This window comes from Polyodon spathula, chromosome 12, assembly GCF_017654505.1.
Source record: "Polyodon spathula isolate WHYD16114869_AA chromosome 12, ASM1765450v1, whole genome shotgun sequence".
In the NCBI taxonomy this organism is placed as follows: domain Eukaryota; kingdom Metazoa; phylum Chordata; class Actinopteri; order Acipenseriformes; family Polyodontidae; genus Polyodon; species Polyodon spathula.
The window spans coordinates 37379296-37401438 of record NC_054545.1 but is presented as its reverse complement, the minus strand read 5'-3'; the positions used below and the strand labels follow the sequence as shown (position 1 = coordinate 37401438).

The 22143-nt window shown below is 44.4% G+C and overlaps 1 protein-coding gene across 3 annotated transcripts in view; it reads right to left on the bottom strand.

Moving 5' to 3' along the window:
• LOC121324005 (slit homolog 3 protein-like) overlaps positions 1–22143 on the bottom strand; it is a 104945-nt gene that overhangs the window by 29394 nt on the left and 53408 nt on the right. For all 3 annotated transcript variants that reach the window (XM_041265372.1, XM_041265373.1, XM_041265374.1), the window contains exons 5-9: positions 15911–15982; positions 10448–10519; positions 3023–3094; positions 1918–2081; positions 944–1088 (exon numbers count right to left, since the gene is read on the bottom strand). In XM_041265372.1, the coding sequence (XP_041121306.1) occupies positions 944–1088; positions 1918–2081; positions 3023–3094; positions 10448–10519; positions 15911–15982 (525 nt within the window). The remainder of the gene's footprint in view (positions 1–943; positions 1089–1917; positions 2082–3022; positions 3095–10447; positions 10520–15910; positions 15983–22143) is intronic.

Genomic DNA, 22143 nt, shown 5'->3' with positions numbered 1-22143 from the left:
ATTAACCCTGTAGCTCCTTGCATAGAAGCCCATTCCACATGAATCCGGAGCACTGCCTTGCTGCGCAGCCCAGGACAGGTTAGTTAACAGGTTAGGATGCAAACCTGAGGTTAACTATAACCCTAACAAAGGAAGACCCTGACAGTCACAGACAGTACTGCACTGAAGAATTGGGAAAGGCTTTTAGTATTTCTACGTACTGCGAAGTCTGGAACATTGGAGCACCAAAGATAACTAATGTCCAGTAATGTGCCACAGTCACAGCAGAGGACATGTTCAAATGTATTTTTATTATATTTAACATGCAATACACAGAGTGTGGGGAGAGCAAGGGTATGAGCCTGCCCCATCTCTAGTGCATAATCAGATACTAGTATCAGCAGCTAGAAACAAAAACATCTAGCAAAGCTTTTATAGCAGGTCAGCCCTGACTTTTCCAATAAAGCCAACGTCTCCCCCGCTCTCTAATCAATCTCATCTGGTTTGTGCGGGGCGTGGTGGTGGTGGTGGGGAGGGGGGGGCGAGTGCTTTCATTGCTTCCTCATTTGCCGTCTTGATGGCTGAGCTGGACAGACGGGAGAGAGATAAAGAGCTCCAGGCTTCTCGGCAGATGCCAAGCCACATTCCAGGGCAGAGGATGAGCCCATCCATCTTCCTGACTGATGCTGTTCCAGCACCTTGGTGACGTCTAAATTCATCCTGCCCATGCAGAATATCAGCAGAGCAATCGATTCACACCACAGTTAAAAATGGGACTGGGTGACAGTGCTGGAGAGCTGAGAGTGGAGTGTGTAGACTAGTGCTCATTATTATTGAGATGCAGGGTAATGACAGAGCTGAGAGGGGAGTGTGTAGACTAGTGCTCATTATTATTGAGATGCAGGGTGATGCCAGTGCTGCAGTGTTGAGAGTGCAGTATTCACATCTGAGCTGCGCTCCTCACATTTCCACGATGCCCTCTGGCAGGTTTGCTGGTATCTCGGTGAGCCTTTTGCCTCGGCAGTCCACAATGTTGTTGTTGCAGGTGCAGGAGGTGGGGCAGGAGGAGGCCTGGGCACTGCAGGTATGGGGCTCCTTGGACTGGGGACCTGGCAGTGGGGAAGACAAGAGGCAGACAATAGGTTAATTCATTAAACTAGACTACACTTCAGTATCTTTTATTCAACACTTTGCTTGTTTAAGCATGTGTTCAAAGGCAGCACCAAAATCGTTGGCAGGATATGGACCAGGAATTTCTGAAACCCGATGGTGCCATTTCACAAGGGTTCATTATCAAGAGCTGAGTGATATTACCCAGATATAAGCAATAATTTACAATTGTAGACCAGATAATAGATTTACAGTACAGACCACAGCAATATATTGTACAGAGCACCAAAGAAACCCCCCAAAAAAACTCAACTTCACTCATTATAACAAGCTTGGAGGGCTGAGTCGGCCAAAAAAAAACAAAAAACAACAGCAACAAAAAGCCAGCTGCTTGTTTTTATAATTAGTGGTGAATCAAGTTAGCTTGTGGAGATGCATCTCTTGAGTGATTACTGCAATGCATGCTGAAACACCCCACACTGTACACTGTTAAGGCACTGTCTTTTAGAAATCCTAAAAGAAACTGTAAATTCAATGACACACATTTCGACACCAAGCTTCAGCATCTTGAAATAGTAAAGCTTGTTTATAGCAACTTTTAAAGAATTTATAAGCACTCTCTTAGGCACTGTAAACTTGATTTGTTTAATCGAAATAGTATTTCAAAAAAACAAACCATACCTTCCAACAGTCCCTGAAGTGCTCCTTGAAGACATCGAGAGACCTCAGCTGAACCATTACTTCTCTTGTGTCAAACAGCAGTGTCTACCTGAATTGCCGCTCTATATCTGGTGCCCTGTTATGCTACCTGCAGCAATGTTTCTGTACCTGTACAGATGAAATCCTTCTTCTGAATATCTGCCACGTTCAGGCCCCGCATGTGCGCCGGAGCCATGCACTGCGTGAACTGCGCAATCCCCCGCCGCTGCCGCAGCCAATCAGAGAGCCAGGTGAGGTGGCAGTCGCAGTGCAGGCTATTGGAGTGGAGGCGTCTGGGGAGGAGCAAGAGAGAAGAACAGCCAATCAGAGAACAGCAGGTTAGACCCTGACCCAGCACACAGACAGACATACAGGAGGAATAAAGCGCTTACTCACTCCTACTCTATTGTGAGAAGCAGATCATGGCTATACCAAGGGTTAGAAGCAAGACGCATTCCAATTTATTACATAAAGCGACTCGGGTGATTTAATGATGGATGGAATCCCTTCCGATTTAAACTTGAACCCTCAACTTAGCACGACCACTGATAATCTACTAATGGTATCTCTGCACATCATTCATGCCTACCATGAACACCAAACAGGTTAGTGTGCCCCACTTCATTGTACCACTACACCACTGTGCAGACTAGCCATATAAGACACTATTCAGTATAGTGCAGTACATACAGTACTAGTGTATATTAAGTGAAACTATACTGTTTTTTATATGGTCACGGATGCGCCTGTGAAAGATAAGGGATGGCGCTGGACTCTCTGTTGACAGAGCGGGCCCCGTACAGTACAGGGAACAGGGGTAGTCCTGTTGGAACCACGTCTGTGCTGATGAGAGGCTGTCGACTGTTGCAAAGCAATCCCATTTCCTAGTATATTATCTTTAGAAACATTGAAAGATTATACTTTTTGGGGGGGGGGGGGGGGGGGGGGGGGGTCCACCATTTAAACCGTGGGGGTCTTTGGACACTTCCAATCCCACAATACCTGGGATATGAGGAGCTTTAATAGTGTAAATTCAAATCAATCCACTACAGGAAACTCAATACAAGACCATGCAGAATGATTGCAAACAGGAGCCCACAAAGCCAGTCCATAAAACCAATACAGCAGACACTTCCAGACAGCAAGCTGTAGTGTCTGTCGACAGTGCAGCTCCTCATTAACCTACAGGATCCTACAGGTCTCTCTTACCACAAGCAATAGGACCGGTACTTACAGAGTGCGCAGTTTGGGCATGTTGTGGAAGCTGGAGAGCGGGATGAGGGTGATATTGTTACTGTTGAGAGTGCTGCAATGAGAGAGGAAGAAGAGTTAGTCACTATGAATCATTGAAGCCTAAACGTAGCTGTGCGTTTTCCTGCAGCAAAGCAAGCAAAGAGCACCCCGGCTGGATTGCTGACTGCTGATGTGATTCCAGGTCAGTAGCACCAGCATCAGGCTCACCTGCTCCCATGTGTGTCCCCTGCAGAGCTGCCTCTCTGCTCGTCTTACCCAGAAGATAGGATACACAATGGCCCTAAGGGCACCGGAGTGTTTATCCCATGCATAATTAACCACTTGCTTGATAGGTTCATGAAGTTGTCTATTTTTGTTTAATAGATTGAAGATCGTGGGTGCTGTGGAGCGCTCTGAATTCTCTGAATGAAGGCAAAGCCCTCACTGCTGCAAGCTGGCCAGTGAAATAAGAAAACATGAACACGCTTTGGAACACCCTTACTAGCATAGTAGAAATAAGCTTTCATGTGCGCAATTTGTATCACAATGAGACACAAATGACATATATTGCTTGTCAACTGGCCCCTCTGGTTACTGCCCTCTAAACTGGATACAGTTTAAAGTGTTTGCCTGCCCATTCAGATGCTTTGCTAAGTGTGCTTCATGGCTTGCCAGTTGTTGATTGAGCAGGGTAACTCGGAACAGTGTGGTGGCCCCTGCAGTCATCCCGGAGGCTGGCATGGCTGCTGGTGTTCCTGCTGTCTGCTTCCATTGTGCTGTCAGCTGATCAGCCCATGGTGTGTTGTGGTGCAAGTAATGCGAATGGTGTGTGTCCAGAACAGCGTGTAATTGTCTCTAACACAATGATATTATCTGCAGCAAGCACAGGGCTAATTGTGGAGCAGCCATCTCCCTTCCTCCCAAACAAGCCACTGTTCTGATTAGAGCTACTTAGCAAACCCTAATCTTGTAATCTTGCCCTCCACCTCCTTCCGCTGGAAAGGCAATGTGTTTGTTATTTCTCAATTTGTACATTAATGCTTCCTCTCTTTGGTGGATCAAAGTGGCTTCAGCCTGACTGGATTATATTGTTTGCTTTTTTTTTTTTTGCGTTCAAATTTTCCAGTCTTGCCCCCCAATTCACCAGAAAACTCGACAGAATATTCTGTTGTTATATATAATAAAACTCAGTAAAAGCTTTGAAGTCTGCAGTATTTACAGTGTAAATACTGCAATAAACACTTTCCGTGTGCCAGGCCCGTATTCTACACTCCCTCATGGTGCTCACTGAGCTTGTGTGTGTGTGTGTGTGTGTGTGTAGCTGTTTGTGTGCGCGTGTGCATGTGTGTAGGTGTGTCTGTGTGTGTACGTGTGTGTGTGTGTGCGTGCGTGTGCATATGTGTGTGCGTGCATGCGTGTACGTGTGTGTGTGTCTGTGTGTGTGCATGTTGTACTGTAGCTTTCCTCCCTTACATCAGCAGCACAGTGAATACCTAAATCTCTTCCATTGAATACCTCACTGCAGTGGATCTGACAGCAGCGTCCTGAGTGCCCCATGTCTGACCCTGTTAAAGCCTGCCAATCTACAGGTTAATTATTCATTCATGTGCTTGTTTATTGCATTGTTGTTATTTTTCTGTGTTAAATGCTGAACTGACTGCATATTTGGTGCAATGCTTGCACATAATGTACTAAAGCTGCAAAAATAACGTTGTCTTTAAACAGTGCCCTAGTTGACAATGATAGCTTTGCACTGCACCATGCTTTTATTCATGATTCTACTGTGCTTTCAAACCCAGGCCATTCCCACTGCCTGAATGATGCCTTACTGGATTTATCCAGTACACTGGAAGAAATGCAATTGGTGTACAAATATGCTTTTACTATGCTTTCACTACAGATTTACCAAGGTATACAGCAAAACACAGATTTTTCTTTCCAGTTCTGTGATACCCTTGTCATACCTTCTTTAATAAAGTCAGCACTGCTCTTGAATCTCTATCCTAGCCAATTTGAGACTGAGATGCCCAACTACTTTCCAATGCAAGTCAATAATGCAAAAAGCTGTATCGTGAACTCTTGTTGTTTCAGGTTGTAATGTCACCTGAAAGTGCTTTGACTGATTCAAGCTCGTTCCACACACACTGTGCCGGCTACTTATCATTCCACCTGTATTACATTAGAAACACACTTCACCAAGAGCTTCCGTCTGGGGTCTGGCCCTGTTCTCTGAGCAGCTCACAGTGAAGAAGCCCCCCCTCCTCAGCCTCTGCTCCTGTCTCTTTGAAAGCAGTGGACAGCTTTCCCACACGGATCTCCAATGTGTTGAGTGCTCTTTCTTACCCAGCCTTCAAAACAACATAAACTACACTCAGGCTTTGGTGATCATTTATACCGGTTATGCAATCACTTAAAAAACGGTTTCTCTTTATATCCAGTAATATTACTTATTTAATGGAATGCATTTTGTTCTTGCTGTCCTGTACTGCATACAACAAGGGTAGTACTGCTATCACTGACTACGCTGTTTAACAGGAGTTACATGATCTCCCCTCTCACAGTTCTGGCTTGCTATTCAGCATCGGGGCTCAGCACAGGCAGACAGCATTGCGTTTGAGCAATAAAGCCAAGAGCTGTGTGGAAAAAAAATAGAATAAAATATCCGAGCATAGTACGGCATACAGAAACAGTAAAAATAATTATAAAACGCTGAAACAAAAACAGCTATTCTTGGGAGCGTGGTAAACGTGTGTTACAATGTGTAAAGGTAAAAAAAAAAAAAACTTGGAAATGATTGTTTTTGATAAGCAGTGATCCATCACAACCAGTCGTTTGGAGCTGGGTCTTTACCTATTCAGTGCAAATCTCACTGTGCAATAATGTAAGCAAAGATCATTTATCTCTCTCTCTCTCTTCCCCACGCTCCAGACAGTGCTGTAGCTCTCGTAAATGTATCAGCTAAACGTGGAACTGAGATTGATTCGTCCCACTGGAGACAGGCTGGTGTCGGAAATTAAAAATGCATGGAATATGTGATGAAAGCTTATTGCAGAGCCTGGCTAGGGCACAGCAGCAAGAGGAGAGGAGTGGGAGCGGAGTGGAGGTGTGTGTACTGCTGGAACCACAGCACACACACACACACACACACACACACACACACACACACACACAACACACACACACACACACACACACACACACTGTACTGTAACCCACACACACCCACACACACACACACACACACACACACACACACACACACACACACACACACACACACACACACACACACACACACACACACACACACACACACACACACACACACAGTGCACACACACACACACACACACACACACACACACACACACACACACACACACAGTACACACACACACACACACACAGTGCACACACACACACACACACACACACACAAACACACACACACACACACACACACACACACACACACACACACACACACACACACACACAGTGCACACACACACACTACACACACACACACACACACACACACACACACACACACAGTGCACACACACACACACACACAGTACATACACACACACAAACACAGTGCATACACACACACACACACACACACTACATACACAGACACACACACACGATGTTGACATGTATGTGTGTGCATTTGTTTACATACACAGTGATACATACACACACACACACACACACACACACACACAGTGCACACACACACACACACACACACACACACACAGTGCACACACACACACACACACACACAGTGCACACACACACACACACACACAGTGCACACACACACACACACACACACAGTGCACACACACACACACACACACACACACACACACACTACACTGACACACACACACAACACACATCACACACACACACACACACACACATACACACACACACACACACACACACACACACACAGTGAATACAAAACAATGTGTGTGTAATGTGTCACACACACACACACCAGTGCATACACATGACACACACAACACGGGTTTGTTGCACCACACACAGACACACACATCAAAAGTACATACCACACACAGTACATACACCACTACAGGCCGTTTGTGTGCACGTAATACCCTCACTCACACACAGTGCATACACACACACACCACACACACACACCACACACACACACACACAACACACAACACCAGTGCATGTGTAACAAAAGTGCATACCCACACACACACTACAGTGACATGCACACACACACAACACACACACACACACAAAGTACACACACACACAACACACACACACACACACACACACACACACACACACACACACTACACACACACACACACACACACACACACACACACAGTGCACACACACACACACACACACACACACAGTGCATACACACACACACACACACACACACAGTGCACACACACACAAAGTACATACACACACACACACACAGTGCATACACACACACACACACACACACACACACAGCATACACACACACACTGTGTTGTCATGTTGTGTGTACATGTGTGTGTCACACAGCATACACACACACACACACACACATCTCTTTCCCTCTTGAGAGAAACAGCACCCGTACTGTACAGCAGCCCAGTGGGTGATCTGTATGTCAAACAGGCTTCAGGGATTGCAGCTGAAGCGTCCATGAGAGAATGTAACGAGACTGTCTGAAGTACACAACAGGTTTACTTTTGGATTAAACATGATTTTACTTAAAAGTGCTCTACACTGAAGTTGAAGTACTTGATTATTGTTGTGTAGCTGTTATAAATCAAGTATATTTTCCTAAACAATATTCAGGATCCTTTTTGCGAAAAAAAAGGAAACGTATTTCCTTGCATCGAAAGGTAGCCTGTAAAAACTTATAATTTAATTTGTTAAGTATGGTATAAACTATTGACCTTAAGAATCACAGTTTAAATAATTACAAATTAAAAAATACAAAAATCATCGCAATAGTCACAGGGAAACATTGCTACAGCATGGTAATGCTGAACTATGTGCTGAAGAGTGCTGTAACGCAATAGCCAGTCATAGACGCATTGCTACAGCATGGTAACAAATAATCTTCAACTCTGACAGAGACAAAAAAATTTAATAAAAAGCACACCCCATTGAAACACCTTTTCCTTAAAAATACGTTATTTTTTGCGGTTCATTATCTACCCAGTTTAATTCACCGTTCCTGAATTATCAAAAAGAAAATTATGTTTAAGATTCTTTAATAATGACTTAATTTACGTTATTATTATTCATTAAATTCACTTGCAATTTGAACTTTAAAACCGGTTTATTCCGGTTTATTGTCTTTACTTTTATCACAGGTAATATCCATGTATTATAAAAAATAACAGATGGGCTTCAGCGAGTTAAAGGAAAGTAATTCCACCTCGGGTTTCTGTTTATAAACCTGACAGTCTCATAGTTTATAACATCACATAAACCTGAGATGGAATTATTTTATTACTTTCCTGTAACTCACTGAAGCCCATCTATTATTCTCTACATATACCAGGGTAACGTTTTGTAAGGGTACCCCCACCCCGCCCCGACCTACAGAACTGAACTGATACTATACCCCAAGACAGGACCGAGCAGGCTGAGGAAACGGGGGGCGCTACTTCTTTGTTTCATTGTAAGACCATAAGGCGCTGTTATCCGCATTGATGTAAAATCTGCTTGTCCTTCCTCTCTCTGAACACTAGAGGGCAGAGGGGCACAGCAGGATGCCCATGCTGTAATGTTGGGGGTCCCCATCGCCTCTCCAACAGCAGAGTCAATGGCTGAATGTGCTTTGCGCTGCTTCACAATCACTCGTCCGTCCTCCTTGTGTCTGCCGGTTTGCAATGAAGTGCCCCTGCAAATCCAAGACTGCGACGGCCACAAGGCACCCACGCCCTCAACTGAATTTCAAAACAGTCCCTAGAATTCCGCAAGAGATGCCGCTCTCTTGAAGAACGCGCTTCTATAAGCAGTGTATGAGACCGGCCGTGCTTTTTCAGCTCATTTTAAAAGATCACACAATGGCAGGAAGGAATGAAGAAAGGCAGTGTACCCCCCAGGCTAGCCCCCTTGTTAGCATAGTGTACCCCCGAGGGCACAATCGATTCTTCTGCGAGTCTTTCACTCACAACTGCAATCCCACGCACACATTACTATCGGTTTAAAATACACGGCTTCCTAATTTGTGTTATTTTCATTAACTTCCATTACCTCCATCGACTCCTTTGAGCTTGGAGTATTAACCTAATCTATTCTAATGCCAGTCTTGATGCCCGGGAACCCTCATAGACCCTCTGAACTTTCCCTCTGAACACTCCCTAGAGTGATGAAGTGACACCAGATTACAGTCAGTGCTCCAGATGATCTAGATAGTTGTGCACAAAGTGAAAGTGAATATCTGAAGCATTCACAAATCAATTAAAACCCTAAAGACTCCTTACTCGTTACAATTGCAGAAATACTTATTTTCTTGATGAACTAGGCGTGTGCAATAAAGACTGCGCACATTCTACATTACTTGCTGTATATTATCAGTAGGTTCTGCTTCCTCAAGGTTTTACCCCTTGAACCCTGCCTGTTTCCCACATCAGAGTCATCTTCTGGAATTCTATATGCAGTTATTCAGGCTGTTTTGTTATATATTCCATATGGAAATGCATCCATGTTATTGGCGCACTAGGAGACAGTTCACATGTTAAACAGGCAAACAGATTACGTCTTTATAAATATCTGATCAATGTCATAATAAATGACCACATACCCCTCCAGTTGTGTCAGTACAGGTTAATCAAGCAGACCTCTCGAAAGCATTCATGGGATACTCTCTATGCAGCTGTAGATAGAGGGGTGCTGGTGGTAGGGTGGCTTGAGGGGTAGTAAGGGTGACCAACTGAGCCAAAAACACCATCCCATATACACTCACATGCACACACTTCTGGAATCGCACATCCAAACTGAAAAGCAATTGCAGCATTATTTCACGTCTAGTTACCTTGACCTTCTCCATTGCTGCAAAAAAGTGTCTGGCACCTTTTTAAACATGCTAAGACAAAAAGATTACATTTGGAAGTCTTACTTCTTTGGCAGTACTATAGAAATCCTTCAAAGTATTTTATACAGTGCGCTTATGGTTACACCAGCACCTACCCTCGTTTTAAAACCGGACTATACTATTTTTTAAGAAAGAATGCAATTTAGTTTTTATTATAATTTTTTTCATTTAAAATGTTTGTTTTTTTTAAATCGGGACTCCCCTGACTAAAACAAGACTTTTAAAATCTCCAAAATGCACAACAAGAACTAAAACAAACATTCTTATTAAAAGTCAAACAAACGAACGAAGGAACAACAGTCAGTGTTCACTCACAGAATCTCCAAGTCTCGCAGGGCTCTGAAGGCACCATCTTCGATGCAGCTGATGCGGTTGCTGTCCAGTTGCCTGTGAAGGAGAGACAGGAGTAAGAACACTGGGTCATACAGAACGAAGGGAGAATGGTTGTCATGGTTTCACCTAAGCCAGCCGCAAGCCCAGCTCAGCCCAGCCCAGCCCAGCCCAGCCCAAAACGGGCTAGTGTGGTCTTCCTGACTGCAGCCCATCCCTTCCTTCCCCCTGGTCGCTGTGAGACAGAGAGTGAGCATGAGGATGGCTAGCTCACAGCCCACTCCAGCTGTCAGCTCTCTGTAAATATTAACTGCATTTTCTCTGTCTCTCTCCCTCCCTATCTCCCCCTCCCTTCCCCTCTCTCTCTCCCTCTCTTCTTTTTTTTAAAGACAGAAAGGGAGTAATTTCATTACATTAGAGCATCCAATCCATTACAAGCTTTTACTGGCTCTGTCACTGAAACAATTTCATTAAAGAAGAGGGTGTCTAAATCATTGGAGGTCATAGAAGTGCCCTCCCAGACTCACAGCAGTTATTCGTCTTCCAATTTGTTTCCTTCTTCTTAGGCCTACATACCCCCACCCCCACTCACCCCACACACACACACATGCAGGCAGGACATACAAGCTGAGTGTTTGCATTGTGTTCCTAATTCGTTTATCCTGGGGGGCCTTATGCGAATTAATGTCCCTGCAATCGCGGGCGGGCTTTCACATCTGGCTGGCTAATTTGATTTCCAACTACGGCTATTTTATTTAGTGATCGTGAAAGTAATTTCCAGTTGATGGCTGTTTCTGAGGTGAAGGCAGCCGCACTGGGTCAGCCCCAGCCTCATTCTAAACCAACTGGGCAAACGGCACCAAAAAAAACAAAACAAAATAAATAAAATTAATAAAAAAATAAATCGGTATTACATTTGCAATCTGTCTCGCTTGAGTATACTTTTTATGCTGGGGGTGACGCAACTCAGGAAGATAACACAGTAAACTCAACGCGATTGTTATTTCTGAGGAGAGTGACAGAGAGAAAGAGAGAGAGAGAGAGAGAGAGAGAGAGAGAGAGAGAGAGAGAGAGAGAGAGAGAGAGAGAGAGAGAGAGAGATTGAGACTTTCTTCATTTGCATCATGTTTTTTAACAGCTGCCTGGAAAGCTGGAGGTATAGGAGTCTGGGTTGCTGGTGTGATAGGGGATAGCTCAATGCACAGGGGGACAGGTCAGAAATACTGGTGTTATTACATTCACTGCAGTTCCACAAATGTTTTTACAAGACTGGTCCTGCAGGCTAGTTTGAGGTTTGTCAGTGAAGGGTGACAGTGGACAGGGAGTTTATAAAGTCATGAGGTTTAACTCCCAGCTCTGGTGAAATCCTGCCTAGTGATGGGGTGAGTCTCCCTGAAATCTAGCTTTGGAAATGGAGTGGGCTTCCCAGCTAAGCTACCTGGATCCACTAGTTGTGTAGTGGAGAGCTTGTGCCAGTGGATGTTTGACCGACTGGCACATGGTACCTCTGCAGGAGCAGGATGCTTGAGGAATGATGGCTTGATGTGTGAATTGATAACGGCTAAAGCCTTTAAAAACCTTGACTGCCACCTGCAACAACCATCCTTTCCTGTAACCTGCTCATAAACACTGAGTGACTGCGCCTCTCGTCGATCATTTTGAGCAAGGTAGCGTGAAGCTGCAGGGCTGTTTACGAGTCTTATGACTGCAACTGCAGAGAGGCAATCACAAGGACGCCCAGACAGGGAGCTCACTGGAAACCAAGCAGCCGGATTCCCTCAGCAAGATCTCAACTCCTTTTCACGAGAGCTTCTAGGAATACCCAGGTGCAGACTGAAAGTTATTAGATCAAAACTCAAAAGCTTGCGCTGTGACTCACGAAGGATTTCATCAGCATATTACGATGCCTGTCCTGGCACCTACGCAGAGCTTCCATTAAGTAAAGCTGGGAGACTTGATTTAGAAATTCTGCTTGGAAGAGACTTTGTTTGCAGCATACTGTAAAGTTCCTCTATACAACAGATAGATAGATAGATAGATAGATAGATAGATAGATAGATAGATAGATAGATAGATAGATAGACACACAGATACAAAATCAACATTATAACTAAATAAAACATAATTGAATCACACAGCTTGGCAGACCAATTTTAAGACTTAAACTCTGGAGGACATCATACTCCTTTCCCTCCATCATCCTTGCCTGTGGGGAAGCTGCAAAGCCAGAGGTTCTCTTCGCTTCCGCAGTAAAAAAGAAACCTCACGAGCAGGCGGGGCCAAGCTGGAGACAGAGCCGCTGGGACGGGGAGGGAGTGGCTCCTGTTTACAGAGTCTATCCGAGCCGGAGACAGAGCCGCTGGGACGGGGAGGGAGTGGCTGCTGTTTACAGAGTCTATCCGAGCCAGAGACAGAGCCGGTGCGACGGGGAGGGAGTGGCTGCTGTTTACAGTCTATCCGAGCCAGAGACAGAGCCGCTGCGACGGGGAGGGAGTGGCTGCTGTTTACAGAGTCTATCCGAGCCGGAGATAGAGCCGCTGGGACGGGGAGGGAGTGGCTCCTGTTTACAGAGTCTATCCGAGCCGGAGATAGAGCCGCTGCGACGGGGAGGGAGTGGCTGCTGTTTACAGAGTCTATCCGAGCCAGAGACAGAGCCACTGCGACGGGGAGGGAGTGGCTGCTGTTTACAGAGTTTATTCTTCTCATGGGGCCAGGTTTGAATTCCATGGCTCAGGGCTGTTGTTTCGCACACATAGCAGCCCAGTTACCCACACTGAAGCAGAAGAATAACTCTGCGCAAAAAGAATTACATTAAACGTAATGAAGCAAATGATAAAATCGGTAAGCCCACAGTAACGGTCCTGATGTGCTGGTGATGGTGGGCAGGAGTAATTAAACCTGCCATCACCTCTCCGTGATATACGGCCCCTCTGAAAGCTCTAAATGGGTATCAGACACCTGCTGCCTTGCTGCTCTATCTGACTCTCCCATTACTTCATTTACACCTTGGTGTCACCTTAACAAGCCTTAAAAACATTGGGCAAGGTCAAAAATGTCTCCAGCTTTGGTCCCCTGCGTTTATTTGAGATAAATGCAGTGCCTCTAAACCCATCAGAGTGACAATGCTGGAGACATCCACTCTCCTGATCTCAAATTCAGCAGAGTGTTTATAGTCAGTCATGGCCCATCAATACACCTTGATAATCTGGACCCTAAAAGGCCAGTATAATAACCCTGTTGCACCGTCTTCACTCTGCAATCCCCTCGCTGACCAGAGAATAGGTGCAGCATGATTCAACGCTTCCCAGGATCAGAACGGGATCTAACAGACACGGAATGATAATCTTACCAATGTTTCAGAGAAGCTGCTAGGAGTGCAGAGCACGAGCAATGCACCCAACAGCGAAGCCAACAATTCTCAATTCAGTGTCAGTCACCCTTTAGTTTTTCTGATTACATTCCATAAAACAGCAGTCTTGTAATCAAATCACTAAAACCTGCTGCAGCCAGGAGATTGATCTCGGATCGAGAGGCTGCTCATTCCGTTGTGTGGGGAACCATAAACTATAGCAGCCAGCACCAAGCACACCACATTCAAACGTACAGGCACAGCATTAATCCTCGGATTAAACACTGCTCTATTGGGTAGCAACTGGGAAACACTCTCTAAAAGGCATACTGGGTTATACCACCATAAAATACTATCAAAACAAAGCACGGAGAATACATGATAAACTACAGGCAAACATGGTAAAGCAGGGATAGCATCAAGGAACTGCAAAAAACACATCTAACCACAGTAAAAGTTAAAGCCACAAAAAAGACATTTCCAGTGCCTCATTCTGACGATGTGTTGCAACTCACGTCAATGTGCTGTTATTGCAATGCAGTGTCCTCTTGGCATGCACAGGGTTAAGCAGCCTGTTTGCATTGGAACAGACACAGTGGATACCTCACAGCTCATCTGAGAGGCTCAGCACTATCAGGAGAAGAACGGATGTGTCTGCCGTCCAGAAATTCTTTTTCCAAGGGTCAGGGGTACTGTCTGAGAGCCATCTGATGCTGACTGATATGTCCTGAGTTGATGGTGGTGGTGGTAAGGACGGTGGGGGTTGGATGCAGCCTTGCACATGACTGTAGTACAAATGCAAATATTGTCTTAACCTAAAACAGACACACTCCAGACAGGGAGTAATTCCCAAATAAGATCACTGTTTCTCCGGAGCCAAAAACTGCCAGCATGAATCCTGAAGCCGCCACACAGAAATGTATTTAGGGAATTAAAATGTCAGAGCTTGCAAGCCTTTACAATAGAATCAACCATCAAAAAAAGTTACTAGAATCTGTGCTATTCTCCCTGCTCTACAAGTGAGTGTTGGGAATATTGCTTTAAAACCTGGCCTAAGAGGCAGCATTCACAGTAGACAGACAGACAGCAGTAGATATGCGATGAACATAAATGATACAAAGGAACACAGAACACACTCAATTCGATATTTGACACAACTGGAGATTCAGCCGTGACCTTTCTCACCGACACAGCCTTTGCTTGGGGCCTGAAAGTGATACAATTTGTGAGGTTCTCAGCCCCATTCCTACAGGACAGGAGGGGTGAATAATTCAAACACACAACCACAGCTGGCACGATCTGCAGGGCAATAAAAAAATCTCAGCCCAGAATGTAAGGGAACATTGTAAAGAAACAACGGGAGGGGAAAACGCACTGTACAGAATAATTCATTTTATTTTATTCTTTTAACTACAAAGACAGGAATATGATCCATTAACAAATACATTCCAGAACATGTTATTAATTATTTCGAAATTACCAGTCTCCAGAGGACTTGTTTTTGGATAAAACAGCTTTATGGAATGCAGAGTTTATTTATTTGTTTCAGACGAGGGAGCCAAACTTATTAAACATTCATGTAACCTCGTCTTCATTTTGAAGAAATTGCTTCCCGAGAACACGCCAGGCGAGATGTGTTGTTTGCTTCCCAGCAGTGGATGGAATGGAGCGGGTAGGTTTTTACTGTATTCTACATCTACAATCAAGAGGGCAAACAGCAATCCAGCACTTGAATCGACAAGATACACCACCTCTCATTCTTCAGCTGTAACTACTGGGCCAGACTCCCTGCCAGTCCTCATCTCAAACCCTTAGGATAGAGATCTAAGCTCCAGCCTCATAGATACATGCTTCCTTAGCCATATTCATTCCCAATCCTTATCATTACTAGGCTTGCCATGTTATCTGTAACCATGAGGTCACACTGCCCCCAAGTCCCTCATCCACGAGGTCACAGTGCTTCCCTACCTCTTCCTCCCTCAGCTCTAGATCTCAGTACCCTTCAGTCCCTCAGCTCCAGCCCCGAGCTCTGCCCTTGGTGCTACGTCCCTCTCTGCCACGAAGTATAGGACGCTGAAGGATCCCAGTGTGATACTCACAGGTTCTTGACGTTGGTGATCCCACGGAAAGCCTTGCGAGGCACAGCCTGGATCTGGTTCTCACTCAGGTCCCTGCAGAATAAAAAAAAACAGAGAAAACAGAATTCAGGAACAAGGGTGTCGCTGTTCATGAGATTAGCTCTTCATAGTTAAGGAGCTCAGAAACACTAGATGTTTTTGCAAGGCTTGAAACACTTAAAACAGGATGAAACTGTAACAGCGGTACACCCTTATTGCTTTTTTTCACTGAGGCACACATCGTAATGTCTTAACGGTTTTGCTTCATCTTATTAAACCTGTTTTGTTTGTAAATGCTTGCTTGTAAACGTAATTTATAAAAACCAGAATACAATTACATCAGGGAGAGAAAATAATAATTGGAAATGGAATATCTTTACTGTAGCCACAGACTGCCTCTCTCAACCAGACCGGTTACAAACAATGAGGAGGGATTATTAATAACTGTGTTAACCTCCGTGACCTCAACACAAGTGACAAAACTACAGGCATGGATCCAAATACCAGGCAGCTGAACACAACTCAGTCACTCGCTACTATGACATATTTACAGGGTCTGCCAGTGGCTGTCTTACTGCATTATACACAATAGGGTTATTAAAAGGCTCTTGCTTCTCACAAAAAATAAAGTGCTTTTTTGGGAGCAAATCAAGAATTTTGCTGAATTTATTAGCTTACAAGCATTTTTTACTGTCCCATGATGTTCAGACTATTGCTGGCTCATAACCTCCAACCGCCAAGCACATACTGTACACAGCATTCAAAACACAATCAAAGGATGAAAATACAAATCACAGATAGCAAACTTCTTTGTTTAATATTCACTGTTTTTAATTACTGGAACGTATTCATTTACATTTCTGTCTGTTATACAGAAAATACAAATACAAACTGGACAGTTTTCAATGAGCACCATCACGCGTGTACTTTTCAGTGGCTGTGGTGTGACAGCACAGTCTGAATGATAATGAGGGGCATGTGGAAGCTTGCAAACATGTGCCCATCAACTAGCTCTTCAAAGAGCCCACGCTGGCTTTGATGGCCTGCGTGAAAAACCGGGGGACTAACAGAGGACGACGTGCCCACTTTTTGTTCCACGTATTTGTGTTTTTTTTTTATCAAAGCTTTTCATTTGCCTTGCTTTAGTTTAATTAATTGCAATTGAGCGCTCCAGATGCCTTGCACAAACTGCAGAGAAAGGTGATGCTTTACGAGGCTCTGTTATTCCTCTGGAGTTTGTATCTGTCTTCATAGAAGCGCTTCGAGATGGCAGACATGCTTTATGCTCTATCATCTGGAGGGGGTCGTCAAAAAAAAAAAAAAACTCATAAACTAGGACGGGTGACAGCTTTTTTTGAAAAACACATTTTTCACGCATGAACAGATTCTAGCAGTAAAACAAAGCATGGTATCAAAAAAGGAGGCGTGTTGTGTATTCTAATGTACAAGAGCACAGAAACCCGGCACTTGAACCCTAAATGCAAGTTACCTCGCCACCACCTCCCATTCCATAACTATTTCAACTGGGGTCTAGGAGAAATGAGACACATGCAAAACCTACATCCATGAGTGTTTTGTGCAATCTGGTGAAAAGATGACTTGAATAAGAAGTGCCTATTTAACCCAGGGCACTGGAACTAGACCCGTCTCATGTTTCTTGCTTGCTCAAACCATATTTCACAGGTAAAAATGTACAATGATAGATGAATAAATCACTGATATAAAACAAGGCATGTTCAAAAGGTACAGTCTTTGTTGGTTTCCAACGACTCCAACATGTTACCATGGCTGTCTATTTATCCCCTGAAGGTAAAGGAGACTATAAACAAACAAGGAATAATACTATCAGATAAAGAGACGTATGCGCTTACACAAACATGCAGACAGACAGACACCCACCCCACACTCACTCACTCACCATCCTACATGAACACAAAGCTGCTCCAAAGCCAAGGGAGTGCATCACTCTCATGTCAGTGACAATCTGCTTGTAAATTGTATTCATTTTATTTTCCTTTCACTCTCCTTTCTGTGACTCACAGGACGGCTGCTATAAATCTCCATGCCATCCTCTCTATTGATTCCATTAATGCCTCCTGTGACCAGACAACCAGGCAACACTAAAACATATTACTGATACAAGTAAAAGAACGCTCCCCAAGCAAAAGATAGACAGACACGCAGACACATGCACACAGACACGCACACACGTACACAGAGACACACACACGCACGCTCTGTTTCTGGTAACTTGTGGTCACTACACAACACTTCATAAGGAAATATGAATCCCTGGCTGGACAGTATTGACACGGCTTGCTGGGAAAGGTAGAGCTGCTGGCTCCCCCACAGCATACACTATCTGTCAGTGCAGTCTGATCATGGCTCACTCTTGTCCTTTATGTTATGCTTTGTGTTCCAGCCATTAGCGTCCACTTAAATTCAGAAGCAATTTTCCTCGACAGGCGTGATTCAAACTGACCAGAACTTTAATATCATTGATCAGTGTTATAACCCAACCCTGCGCCATGCTGGAGCTACCATCACAAAGCGCTTTACAAGATGCAAGACTACGGTGTGTGAACTATGCATCAGCTGCAAGGTCACTTACAACAACGTCTCATCCAAAGTACACAGCACAAGGAGGTTAAGTGACTTGCTCAGGGTCACACAGCAAGTCAGTGGGTGAGCTAGGATTTGAACCGGGTACCTCTGTCCCTCTCAAAAAAAAAAAGCAGTACAGAAATGAAACAGGAAAAACTTGCTTTGCATGCTGTTTAAGATAAAATGAAATGTTACGCAGGCATCCTCAGCACAGTGGGATTGCTTTGCATGCTGTTAAAGATAGCATGAAAGCACCAGTGTTACACTGGCATCCTCAGCACAGTGGGATTGCTTTGCATGCTGTTAAAGATAGCATGAAAGCACCAGCGTTACACTGGCACCCTCAGCACAGTGGGATTGCTTTGCATGCTGTTAAAGATAGCATGAAAGCACCAGCGTTACACTGGCATCCTCAGCACAGTGGGATTGCTTTGCATGCTGTTAAAGATAGCATGAAAGCACCAGCGTTACACTGGCATCCTCAGCACAGTGGGATTGCTTTGCATGCTGTTAAAGATAGCATGAAAGCACCAGCGTTACACTGGCATCCTCAGCACAGTGGGATTGCTTTGCATGCTGTTAAAGATAGCATGAAATCACCAGCGTTACACTGGCATCCTCAGCACAGTGGGATTGCTTTGTATGCTGTTAAAGATAGCATGAAAGCACCAGCGTTACACTGGCACCCTCAGCACAGTGGGATTGCTTTGCATGCTGTTAAAGCCATTTAACTTTCCGCCCTTACTTAGTGTCTTCCATTTACCCCACAGACTCGATTTAATTAACTCTCTGCTTTATGAATACAAATATTGCACTATTGATCATCCCATGAGCTGGCAGGGCTCTGTTCATTAGACAGGCCCATGTTTTAAAGAAAGAGGCTGCCACTAAATCATCAGTAAATGGGCTCTGATGCTCCCCTGGGAGGCCCACGCTGTCCGCTGAATCTCTCACAGCATTCCCTCACAATGAAAGCCCAAGTGCATGGAAATTATGCATGGATATATATATATATATAGTATATAGTACTCCCCTTATAAGTGTCTATTATGTTTTGTCGATACTTTAATTAAACTGGACAGCTTAATGTGATTTATCCCGATCCATAAGCTTTATGGTTATAAAAGCCTTTTTGGCTCCGGCCCCAAAAAATGTCGAGCAAATTTAGATGAGTTTAAATATATATATATATATATATATATATATATATATATATATATATATATATATATATATATATATATATATATATATATATATATATATATATATATATCTACACAATACAGCAATATAGAAATACAAAGGTAAAACGTTTTTTCTGCATAAAAAAAGGGATATTTGATAAGCGCTACAAAGGGTTTTTTTGTTCTGCACAGAGCAAACAAAGATATTTTTTTAAAAGATACCAATTCATCTTAGTAATGAACTGAACGATTTTATACAGTGAGTGACTGAACTGGTCAGTCAGTCGGTCGGTCGGTCTGTCTCTCTGTCTGTTTGTCTGTAAGCCAAGCCCAGTACAGAGATGTATCTAACTGGAAATGTAAAGTGAACTCCAGCTATGATGTTAGCTATATGAATGGGCAACACAAACCCTGAAATGCTAGAGGCTGCTGCTTCTCCACATCTCTCAGACTGGTCTTGAGAGGACATGAAGCAGCTGACATTGCGGTCTGTGTCTGGCCTGCTGTTTGCGTCTACTTACATCAGGGGCCCTCTGCGACAATAAAGACCATTTCAAAAGATTACAAGGGTAGCAAGGACACACTTTGAATTCATCTCAGCACCATGACATGTTTCTATGGAAACCTAAAGCCTCACTGATGGAGGCCCGATTAACTCTGAGCAGCAATTACTCGGTGCAAAAGAGATGGTTGCCGAGGGTGAGATATCTGGGGAGGAAGTCAGGGCAGACGTGACCGATACATTGCAGAAGCAGGCAAGGCAGCACAGGCTTGCAAGTCTCCATTTCAAGAGGTCCAGTCACTGAACTACTGAAATCCAATACCTTCCACTGCAGCCCAGCACTTTCTCTAATCACTGAGCTACTCAAACCCACTGCCTTCCACACTGCAGCCCAGCACTTTCTCTAATCACTGAGCTACTCAAACCCACTGCCTTCCACTCTGCAGCCCAGCACTTTCTCTAATCACTGAGCTACTCAAACCCACTGCCTTCCACCCTGCAGCTCAGCACTCCACTCAAAAAAGAGCTTCTGCAAATTGAACCAGCATGCACAAGGCCAGGAGCAGATGCTTAATGAAGCCCACACACTACACACTAGTGCAATGGACTGTTACATGCTGAGCTCTGTCAATGTGCAGTCTCTCCAAACAAAGCCGCTAAACTGTTCCCTGTGCCTCAGCTGTCTCACCAGGGTGCCTGGAGAGAAAGACCCTTGATGTGGGGATCTCTGAGCTTTGGGGGTTAAAGGTATCTTTACACCACCCCCCACCCCACCACCACATAGAACCACATCAAGCATCTCTGCTGGCCTCCTGCAGTGCGCTTTGAATCTTGGATACATTTACAACTGTCTGAACAAAACCTCCCGCTCTAATCAAGGGCAGGAACATGAATTTAAAAAAAAAAAGAAAAAAAATCATTTTGTTAAAAATGTACAAACGGGAAGCTGTGTGGCGTGAGAGGGATTCTCAGTTTGTGTTGAGAAACTAGCAGGCCATGTAGCTCAGTGCTGAGAGTTCAGAGACTGGGATGGCAATGAGGGGAAGAGGTTGGATCTGAGAGGCAGTGTGGGTGAGAGGTTAGAGCCCAGAAACATAATCCAGTGGTAGAAGATCAGAATGTGCAATTGCTCCTTCCATGGCATGGCAGCCAGCAATGTATCCACAGGAACACATGGAGGACGGCGAAACACTTTCTTTACAAAATCACATTTCCTGAGTGAGTGACTCCAGGCTGCTGCAGGCTGTTTCGTTGTTATTCTGCTGTATAATTCCAGCCCTAATCCCTTTATAATGACCCTAATCCAATTAGCCACAGTGAATGGCTGCATATCAGGGTAATTGGATAACAACCCCAAACGGGGAGGGGGGGGGGGGTTCGGTTAGAGAGGGTGGCACCCTCCTCAGCTGGGGGTCGAGACAACGACTCCTGCACCCCCCCGGCTCTCAGCACTGTGATCGTCTCTTCAGCCACACTCACCCCTCAGCCTAGCTCTGCTATCAAAAATGCTGAAGGAAACTCAGCAATACATTCCGAGACAAGCGTTTCCACTGAAAGTCTTTCTCGTCAAAGTCTACATGTTACAAATTATTTTTTGTTACCACCGTTTTAGTATCAATATTAAGATAAATAAAAGTGGGTGTCGATATCTGACAAACCAAGGGAATTTAATTGGACTGAAAACCGTTCAGTTTATATTGTCCAAGATCATTTGTTTGTGTTCTTGAGGGCCAGTCTCAGCCTTTGAAAGGCGCTGAGTAACAGCCCTGACAGGCCTCACTGTGGCTGTTTGGAGAGCCCGCTGCAATAGAGAGAGCTGGGCTGAACGGTAATTACTTGACATGTCATTTTGTAAAGGCCATCAATTCTCTGAACCCCAGGTAATTAATATAAACTAACAAAATATAAAGCAGCAGCAGCAG